The 10,973-nt window shown below is 40.1% G+C and overlaps 1 protein-coding gene across 2 annotated transcripts in view; it reads right to left on the bottom strand.

The window, feature by feature from the left end:
- Positions 1-5,702: 5,702 nt before the first annotated feature.
- The window catches only part of TAF1A (TATA-box binding protein associated factor, RNA polymerase I subunit A), a 32,539-nt gene continuing 27,268 nt past the window's right edge, over positions 5,703-10,973 (bottom strand). For both annotated transcript variants that reach the window (XM_040263074.1, XM_040263075.1), the window contains exons 9-11: positions 10,521-10,644; positions 8,890-9,044; positions 5,703-6,168 (exon numbers count right to left, since the gene is read on the bottom strand). In XM_040263074.1, the coding sequence (XP_040119008.1) occupies positions 6,056-6,168; positions 8,890-9,044; positions 10,521-10,644 (392 nt within the window). In that variant the 3' untranslated portion in view covers positions 5,703-6,055. The remainder of the gene's footprint in view (positions 6,169-8,889; positions 9,045-10,520; positions 10,645-10,973) is intronic.

The raw sequence follows: 10,973 nt of genomic DNA, 5'->3' as shown, positions 1-10,973 counted from the left end.
TAGGGGATGAAGAATTGGATAAAGACAGTCAAAAGGTACAAACTTCCTCCTTATAAGACAAATAATAGGGATGTAATGTACAATATGATACATATCATTAACACCTATATGTTTTATATGAAAGTTGTCCAAAGAGTCAATCCTAGAGTTCTCATCACAAGAAAAAAATTTTTTTCTATTTCTTTAACTTTGTATCTATATGAGATGATGGATCATCACTGAATTTATCATGGGCATCATTTCATGATGTATGGAAGTCCAATTATTATGCTGTACACCTTAAACATATAGTTCTATAGCTCAATAAAATTGAAAAAAAAAAAAGAGGAGATGGTGAAGGAAACAGAGAGGTTCACACCCAGTGTAAACAAGGCATCAGCAAGGACTATCTGGGATGGTTTCAGCAGGAAGCACAGAACGTCTGGGTTATTTTTGCCAAATCTGTATTTTTGGGAGGTCAGCCCTCCTCACTTAGCATGTGTTTCAACATTAGCACTGATGAATACTAATACACATTTTGCTTTATCAGAGTAGGAAATGGCAGTCCAGCCCAGCGTTGTTGCCTGGAGATTTCCACGGATGCAGGAGTCTGGCGAGCCACAGTCCAAGGGGCCAGAAAGAGCCGGATGCGAGCAAGCACGTTTTGCTGTATATATGCCCCTTGCACATAATGGTCCTTTGATAAATATTTCTTGAATGTGTGATGAAGTACACAGATCCCAAACTCACCCCCAAATGGAGGCATGAACAGGAGGAGCTCAGGCTCACAGGAGACATTTGGTACCTGAGCTCACTTTCCTTTGGGTTTTTTCCACAAGTTCACTCCACCCTGAAATGTCCTTACTGGCAAACACTGCCCTCTGAAATGCAGATGAAGTCAAAGATTGTTCTGGATGGAGGAGGGCTCCCCACCTGGCACCCCCTTCACCACCAAGAGCCTTTGCCAGAGCATCACCAAGAAGGGACACTGAGCCTCAGTCTAGCCAAGTCTGTGCTCATGATACTTTGGATTATGAAAACCCAGCTGCTGCTGCTGCTAAGTCGCTTCAGTCATGTCCGACTCTGTGTGACCCCATAGACGGCAGCCCACCAGGCTCCACCGTCCTTGCGGTTCTCCAGGCAAGAACACTGGAGTGGGTTCCCATTTCCTTCTCCAATGCAAGAAAGTGAAAAGTGAAAGTGAAGTCGCTCAGTTGTGTCCGACTCTTTCTGACCCCATGGACTGCAGCCTATGAGGCTCCTCTGTCCATGGGATTTTCCAGGCAAGAGTACTGGAGTGGGATGCCATTGCCTTCTCCATGAAAGCCCAGAGTAGCTTTTAAACTATGTTTTTATAACTATGAGAAAAGTCAAGAAGAGGGACTCATTAGAATGACTCCCCAGCACAGCCCTGCTCTCCCATGGGTATGGCTCAATAGCATACTTTGTTGAATGTCACTTTTCAAAACATACATAACACAGCATCTGTTATTCATTGCAACTATGCTGATTCCACAGGGTTGTTTGCTCAAAGGTCAGATAATGTCATCGCTTGGGAAGCCTTGGGCGGGAGGAACTGATCTTGGAACAACCTCAGCCAGTGAATTCACAGCCCTGAGACCTTCTCAGAAATGGGAGGTGACCAGCTGCCCTGTAATGGATGAAAATGAATGCATTCTCTCGTTCCATGTAGGACCAGGAGTACTTTTTGATTCTTTACTGACATATGTGTCAGTTTTCCTTTCGCCAGGAAAAAAAATTGAGTCCAAAGGAATGCCTCCTTTTTGGAAAATAATTTTAATGATTCTATTTACATAATTATGGCTAAGCATTAAAAAACTTATACATAATTAAACACAAATCTATGTAAGTTCAAGTCAGATCTTACTGTTTGGGGCAGTGATTATAAAATTAGCAGGGAGATATTGGTTTGCAGGTCCCATCAGAAGTAATGACAGCATGAATTTCTGATTATTAAAATATGCAATGTTTCAGGTGGGACTGCAAAACATTTCAGATATAATTACATGATACATTTGGTTGTGTAATAATGATGCAGTAATTAATTTTATAACAGATGTCTCAGTGTCAGTTCGGTAGGTTTTTATAATTATGTGCAAAGGATTATACTGGAAGAGGAATGTTTGACAGAAAACTGATGCATGAGCTAAACTTTTTCAAGAAGTTTGTCCTCTGAGAAGAAACATTAAAATAAGTGTCTAAATAATACAAGGCGCATTATATTGAGATAATAAGCAGTTTGTCAGTGGATTCCAAGGAGGAAGAGATGACATCAGGCTCAAGGGAATGAAGAAAAAAATCATAAAGAAGGCTGAGCAGGGTATTAAAGGGTACAGGTGGGGAAGAACGGGCAACAGTTTCTGACTGTGAGGTAAGCCTAGGAGATAAACCTGGAACCACAGCTGGGCCCATTCCGAGTATCTGAAATCACTTTAGCTCTCACCTTTGAAGCAAACATGGTATTTTTCTAAAAATTACTGCATTCATTTGCTAGGGCTGCTACAACAAAGTACCACAAACTGGGAGTCTTCAACAACAAGTATTTATTGTTTCATAGCTCAGGAGGCTGGAAGTCTGATATCAAGGTGTTGGCAAGGTGGGTTCCCTCTAAGGGGCAGGAGGGAGAATCTGGCCCACGCTCCTCCCCTAGCGTTTCAGGGTTTACCAGCAATGTTCTGCATTCTTTATAGATACATCACCCTGATTTCTGTCATTGTGTTCAGATGACTTTCTTTCTCCGTCCATGTCTGTGTCCAAATTTCCCTTTTTCATAAAGACATCGGTCAGATTAGAGCTCACTTTAATGATCCTATTTTTAACTTGATTACCTCCGTAAAGACCTGATCTCCATATAAAGTCACATTCTGAGGTACTGAGGGTTAGCATTTCAATATATCATTTTACATATATATGAAATATATATGCACCCACACACTGGCATGCCCACGATGTTTCCTAAGACAAGTGCCTTTTAAAAATGATGTTAAGAATCTGGTGTTTATCTTAGAATCAGGTCATAGACTAGGATAGAAACAACATAAAAAGCAATGTTCCAGCTCAGTAACCTCTCATACAATGTTTACTGCTTTCTGTGGCATCTGCCTTCTCTAACAATCTGAAAATGAGCAGGTGTGTTTGAGGTTAGGGAAAGTATTAAAAAACTGTTATTTGTATTATGTATTATAGTGTATGAAGCATTTTCTCACTTCATCTCAGGTGATCTTCACAATAACTCTATTAGTTAAACAGGGCAGATATTCCGCTACCAAGGTACAGACAAGTGACTTCAGTCTCAGATTCCATGAAAACACTTAGGGTCATGCTTTAGGTGAAGGAAAAGAGATGGCATGAAAATTTAGGTGTTCCAAGTTACAGCCCAGATATTGCTCACTCCATCATGATATATAAAAGCTTTTTCTTTTATAAATATAGCAATAATTTTACTTGTCTCTATTCTATAGGTAAAGAAACTATCAAAGCTTATGTGAAACCTAACAGCCTCTTGAGGTCTGCACTTGGCAGAAATTCACCAAAATATTACTGCCTATGGGATAGGCACAATCAGTCAATAACTTTCCTTTCATTCAGTTCTATTCAATATTTAATAAGCCAGAAATTGTTAGGTGTTGGTGACGTGGAGATTATTAGTGTTAACCACTCAGTCATGTCCAACCCTTTGCAACCCCTGGACTGTAGTCTGCCAGGCTTCTCTGTTTCCAGGCAAGAATCCTGGAGTGGGTTACCATTCCCTTCTCCAGGGGATCTTCCGGACCCAAGGATCAAACCCAGGTCTCCTGCATTACAGGTGGATTCTTTACTGTCTGAACCACCAGGGAAGCCCAGATAATACACTACTAAGAAAGACAGATGTACAAAGATCATTAAACAATGTGGTGATTTGACAGAGGCTGCAGGGGAGGGACTGGTGAGGACACAGAGAGGGAACCTTCCATGCCCAGGAGAGGGGAAAGGCGATGGTTCCCCTGTATTCTTTGCCCTGATCCCTAGCTCAGGGCTCTGCAAGTTATAAACACTGACTAACCTGGGAGGCGGTACACATACCCCAGGTAGTCTGTGATCTTTGGAACTACACTGATTGAGTTAGAATCCTGATGCCAACACCTACCAGCTGTGACCTTGGGTGAGTTATTTAATCTGACTATCCTACTTTCTTTCTTGGTTAAGATAGGGGATAGTTTGTAGGATTGCATGAAGAGATGATGAAATGTGAAGCCCAAAGTACTTGATACACTTTAGCCATTATTATTCATGAAACTGGCTATTAGTGGGCTTAAGAAATTTTCAGTTGATTCACACTGCTCTCATTGCATAATTAGATACAATTATGCAATCATATGTACTCATTTCTCTTTCATCCTCACCTCCGTCCTGCTAGAGATCAGAATTCATAAATTCTATTTTAGAGCTTTTGACTAAAGGTATCATGGAGTAGATGGGATGTGGACATCCCTATAGGGTTAATCTTACATGGAACTCCTGTACCACCCAAGCATGGACTCCCAGTGGTAAAGCCAATCCTGATCACTGGTAGCTTTCACTTGCTTTACTTTGGTTCAGTTGGGCACCTGCTTGTCTCACATATATAGTATAAGGTTGGGTAGTTATTCATTGACGGTCATTTATTTATGAAATATATCAAGTTAAATTACTGACAAAGCATAATTTGTCTCCTAATTTTCTCACAGAGGGTTTGAAATTAGTAGGAATATAAGCCAATAGTGGGCTTCCATGGTGGCTTAGATGGTAAAGAATCTGTCTGCAATGCAGGAGAGCCGGGGTTCAATCCCTGGGTCAGGAAAAGCCCCTGGAGAAGGAAATGGCAACCCATTCCAGTATTCTTGCCTGGGAAATCCCATGGACAGAAGAGGGTGGTGGGCTACAGTCTATAGGGTCACAAAGAGTCAGACACAATTGAGAGATTAATACTTTTGCTTTTAAGCTTAGTGAGGAAATAGCAGCAGAAAACAGGACTTTGAGTATATAATCACACACAGAAGCCAACAGGGGAAATGTGTGGTTTGCCATCTGAATACTGGACTTGCTCTGAAGTTAGGGAGCCTTCGAGGAACTCAAATACTAGTTATCTGAACAGTAAATGTACCTGGGCCAAGACAGTTTTGAAGAAGCACTACGGTTCTAACGGTTACTACAACGTGTTATAAAACTCACTCATATTCCGGGAAAGTTGTTCTTGGCATCTGAGCAAAGCTTCCCCATTGGGCTTCCTATATAACACTCAGACACTGTTTCTCCACTGTCCAGCCATCCGCTGCTGCAGCCTGGTCTCTGGGAGAAAGGAGAGGGACACAGGAGTTCTAGAGCACGTCTTTGACTGCTGTGCCAGGCAAACAAGTGGACCAACAGAGCTGGAGTCCTTTAAAGTTAGGCCAGTGCCAGCTGAAAACAAGCAGGCCTTCTACGCTCTGTGACGCACATGTCCTCTAGAGTCAGAGGTCCCTCTCTACCAGAGGTCACGTAACCCCACACTGCCATGTCTCATTACCAAAGAGAAAGGGGAGGAGTCCTCTTCTAAATTCTTCTGTTTCCTCAACGGAACTGATCACCAATATATTCTTCATGGTGGAGCTAAACCTAATGTGGATCACTGCATTGCAGGCAGACACTTTAACCTCTGAGCCACCAGGGAGGCCCTAAGTAACATCTAAAAGAACACAAGTTCATTTAATAGTCCCACAAGTTATGTTTCATTACACAATTGTCAGAGGCAAATTAGCTGCAAACTGCAATAACTGTTGTAGCGCTATATTCTCAGATTAAACAAATATATTTTTATTTGAAGATTATTCCTTAATGTTACATTTAACAGTACAAAAGGGAAAAATGTATTTACAAAGAACAAATGAGACTTTTCCTCTAGCTATAACTGATAGTAAAAAAATATATAAAAATATATACAAATAAACTTTTTGTAGTCAAATAAACTACTTCCTTAAAATACCAAATAAAATACACTTAAAACTATCACTGAATTACTACTCTGTAGCTACTCATCTGAAGTAACTAAAATTCAGTGTCAGGGTCCTGAATTTACAATGCTGTATTTTTTCACTGATTTCTTCATCTGCTTCATTTTCTTCTTTAACACTTGATGATCTTGCTTTGAAATATACCGAAAATATTTACAACCTAAAAAAAAAAGGCAAAATAAACAAAAAGTTTTAATACTTTTCAAATTCTTCAAGTGCTTTTCTACATTGTAAAAAATTCTGCTTCAACTCTGGCACACTGATGATTATATAAACAGATGGATTTGTATTAACCTATGCACATATGTCTAAGCTCATTCTCAGCACTATCACCAGTGAAATGGACTGCCTCCTGCCTACAAAAATACTTCTGATCCATCATGATTAAAACTTACTTCGGCTTGTTTTCTACCTTCCCTCCCAAACCTTAGTTAAGGTGATACGCATATTATACTGTGCTCTGCTTAGCTGTTCAGTCTTGTCCAACTCCTTGCGAACCCACAGACTGCAGCCCGCCAGGCTCCTCTGTCCATGAGGATTCTCCAGGCAAGAATACTGGAGTGGGTTGCCATGCCCTCCTCCAGGGGACCTTCCCAACCTAGGGATCGAACTCAGGTCTCCCGACATTGCAGGCAGATTCTTTACCATCTGAGCCACCAGGGAAGCCCAAGAATACCGGAGTAGGTAGCCTATCCCTTCTCCAGGGGAACTTCCCAAACCAGGAATTGAATTGGGGTCTCCTACATTGCAGGAGCTACCAGGGAAGCCCATGTATATCACATTCATATATTAAATAAGCCTTCTCCAGAAGCAAACTACAATAGCTTCCTTCTCAATGACAACTTGGTGAAACAGTCACAGAGGTATCTGTAACAATTAGAAAGTCCTCTGTAGAAAACCTTGATGTGAAGAATTAGGACAGACAAATTCTAGGTTAGAAGAGATCAAAAATTATCTCTCATTCCCACCATCCAGTAGGCAGCCAGAGGTTATCAAGGAGTTCTGCCAAAGGTGCTCATCACACCTTCTATCTGCTTTTCATACTCTTACAGTGCTAAGAGGATCACTAGTTAAGTATCTGAGAGACATGAGTCAAATTCCTATAAGAAAAATGTAAGCTGGGTATTATAAGGGATTTTCTATTTAATAGATGAGACCATAAATCACATATAAAAAATTAATATTATTACAGTCTCAGCTTGCATCTATTCATCTTTCCTAGAAATTGCTAGGCTATATATTGTACCTAGAGTAATGAGTTTATTATCGCTGAAAATAGTATGTGAGACTGGCTAATATTTTGTTAGCTGGGAAGCAGTGGTATATGCAGTGTTAATAATTTGTGCTTCTAAATGTATCTGCCACTTTAGCCAAAACAAAGTACAGATTTCTGCTTCTGTCTAGAATACAGAAAGCTGGAAAGAACTTTGCTCCCATCGTAACACAGAGAAAAAGCCAAATAAACTACAATCTCCTAACTTCAAGCCCACCCGAGCTGAAGTCACATGACAGCCGAGAGCCTGGACGGCGAGGCGGGAAAGGCCCCTCCAAGGAGAAGTGGGCCTGGTCGCCTTGAGTGGAGCATGGGAGGAAGGACAACCCCTACACCCTGCTCCGAGCACAAAGCAAAGGCCGATGACGGCGAGAATTCAAATCCAGGGTATGATGAGGGTAACCAGGCCAAGAACAAAACCCAGCTCAGCTCCCGATAGACTGACTTAACCCCCACACTAACATCCTGAAAAAAGAAGCAGTGAGCCCACTCTCAGGCATTTTATGCCTGATATGCCGGATACTTCAGAGCTTATGCAGCACTTTAACGTGAGCTTTGCATGATGCTTACAATCCTGTAAGCAAATCAGGCACCTGTTACACTGCCCATCTCACACAGAAGGCTCCCAAAGGCTACCTGCTTGGCCTAAGTGATGCAGTGAGTAACGGATAGAACTGGAAAGTTAACCCAGGTCTTTAGATCCCGCTCAAACACAGGTACATTTTGATATCTGTACTAGAAATCTTTATACTCCTAAAGTTGGAAATCACAGTCCAAATCACATTTTTGTGTCTGTCGTCAGTATATTAGGGAGAAATTTTTAAAACTACTCTCATGTTTATTAACCCCTTTCCTCCCACAAAATCAGCATCTGGTTAATCTTAGTAACCATCTGAAACATTAACTGAGAATACTAATGCTAATTCCAAACTAGCACAAACTATATCTAAACTGACCTGAAGAATCTGTTTAGAGCACTTTAAATTCCCTGGCCACACAGTGCTTACTTGTGGCCACAGTGACGTTCCTTTCTTCATCTCTGGACAAGATGGACAAGTCTCATTTCAGTACTGGCTACCTTTCCATATTTCAGTGAGAGAAAGCAGGTAAGAGTTTTAACAACCAAGATACTCCCCAAAGAAAAGATCAATTCCTTTAAGAAAATTTTTAGGTAAGTTAATAGGAGGTATGTTTTTCTTTTCGTAAGGGAAGAAATGACTCATTGTTACAGAACAGGGAAGTTAATAGAACATAAAAGTGTCATTTAAAAAGGAAATCAATAAAGAATACTTTTCTATTTCTTGTAGACAATCTCAGTCAACTTTCTCTTGTAGCACAGCCAAATGGTTACTGTGAAAACAGCCTGCATCCTTTATCTCAATGGCCCTTAAAAGATACTCAAATCAGAGCATAAAACCCAATGGCAACAGTTTGAAATCACGGTTTCTAATCCATGGAAATTCTCTACCAACAGATCACTGCCCCCCACCCCCCAACTCAAGATTCATTTTTCTATTCATCAGTTATTTCTCCAGCATGAATGCCCACACAGTAGTTTCAAAATCGCCTAAAAGTTATGGCTAGATAAAAAGAAAACAAAACATGTACCTTTTCCTAACAATAACCCAGCTACCAAAGCTTTCTCACAAGCCAAGGTTTTATCATCCTTCCAATTGCTTTTTGCCCAAAAGTAGCTGAAGTGAAAGCTTGGCCACCAGCTTTTCCTGGAGTTCCACTCTTCTTGAACCCAAGCAAGACGACTCCTGGAAAAGAAAAATGTCAAAAGCGAAGGTCAGTGACGGAAACAGACCTATGTGGTCAGAATGTGAACTTCAGTCAGGTCCATGGAAAGAAAACAAACCAGACGTTCTGAAACTAGCTTCTGGGTATAGCCATGGCACAGAACATACAGGAAAGCAAATCCTCTGGAGACTTCTTTGATCTCCACATCCCTTTTTCCATCAATGAAATAGCCAGTTCAGCACAGCACTATGGTTACCAGCATAGATTCTGAGGTCAAAGTCTCAGATTCAAATCCTGCATCTTCCATTTATTATCTATGTGATCCTATGCAAGTTGCTTAACCTCTCTGAGCCTCACGGTCCTTGGGTACACTAATGGCACCCATCTCACAGCCTTGTTATTAAGACTAAACTGGTCCATAATGTGGCAGGTGTCATAGAAAACTCTCTGCCTGCTGTCCAATACAAAGTAAAGTTTCAATAAATGTTAGCTATTATTATTCATTACTTTAAAAGTTCCTTTAAATTTTATAGGCTACAAAGAATTACTATCCAAACTGAGATGCCATTGTTATATATTTACATGAACACATGGGTTTGACAGCTAAACCAAGGCAATGCTAAGTGTTCATCAACAATTTAATTGAGCAAAGACTTATTTAGCACCGATTTGTCCTTGCGGCAAAACTTCCCTGTCTTCAAGAACCTTATGGTCAGTAGGGGTTTAGATTGAGATTTGGAAAGTGGCTTACAGTGAGCACACCAACATATCACACCAAAAACACTTCATGATCAGGACTGTTCTGTCTCTAAGGTCCAGTCAGGTCTGAAGCCTGAAGCAAGTTCCCACTGATAATTCATTTCCTAATAAACTAAAATGGATATAATAACTCAACGAAACTTTCATTCCGTGATACCCTTTATTTTCATGCACAAGGTAAAAATGACGAGGGACACGTCTCGTCTTATATTTGAAACGTGGCGTTGATGATCACTAGGGTCAGAGGTAGAGTTTCAGAGGCTCAGCTCACAAGGGACTCCATAAATATCTGTTGAGTGAATCACCAAGATGATTTTAAAAGGTCCTTAAAAAAATCCACTGAAAATAGCTGCGAGAAAAGCTGCTTTTTATGTGATCTTACAAGCAGCTGACACAAATTACAAAAAGCTTTACAAAGAATCTCGTCAAGAGTGGAAGTAACCCCTTTCAATCTTTATTTTCTATAAGAAAGTACACAATTATCCCTTAGCAGAGTAGTGGTAACTGACAGTATTTATTTTAATAGCACAAAAAATCTTGATAGAATTTTTTATGTTTTACTTGTGATTTCCTATTTCCTGTCTTCTGATGTATTCAGAAGAAAACAGCTAAAAACACAGTTTAAGAAATCTAAAACAATAAACAAAGAACTTTAAAAATTGACAGATATTAGCTAAAATTTTATAAAGTATTATTTATGCTGATCTAGTAATAAACACTGTGTGTTTCTTACTTACCCCATTAGAGTCTGTTTGAGATATTTTGCCAGGTATTTCCAAGCAGTTATATTTTTAGTGCATCCAGCAAAATCTAAAATTCCAAATAACACCTCCAATCCCAGTTTATGGTGTTCTTCCTTGTCTGTGATGTTCAAAACAATTAAGAGTTTACAGAAAGCACTGAAGAGCACAAAGCTAAAAGATTACATTCCATCGACAAAATATCACTGAAGCATAAGCCTTAAAGTTTAACAGTTTAAAACCATTCTCATGATCACATTATGATCAACATATGCTCCTGTGATGAATCTGAAAAATTCAATACTTAGTCCATGCCAATGAAAGCAGGCATGGTGAGTCTGACCTCTGTATGGGTTTATACTATTCAGAATGTTATTTAAAGTACCTACCCTACTGAGGCATTTCATACATATTCTTTTCTATTAGGAGAGGGACAGAGGTAGTCCCAGT

This window comes from Oryx dammah, unplaced genomic scaffold (assembly GCF_014754425.2).
Source record: "Oryx dammah isolate SB20612 unplaced genomic scaffold, SCBI_Odam_1.1 HiC_scaffold_21, whole genome shotgun sequence".
NCBI lineage: Eukaryota > Metazoa > Chordata > Mammalia > Artiodactyla > Bovidae > Oryx > Oryx dammah.
The sequence above is the reverse complement of the archived record's forward strand: the minus strand, read 5'-3'. Positions and strand labels throughout refer to the sequence as shown.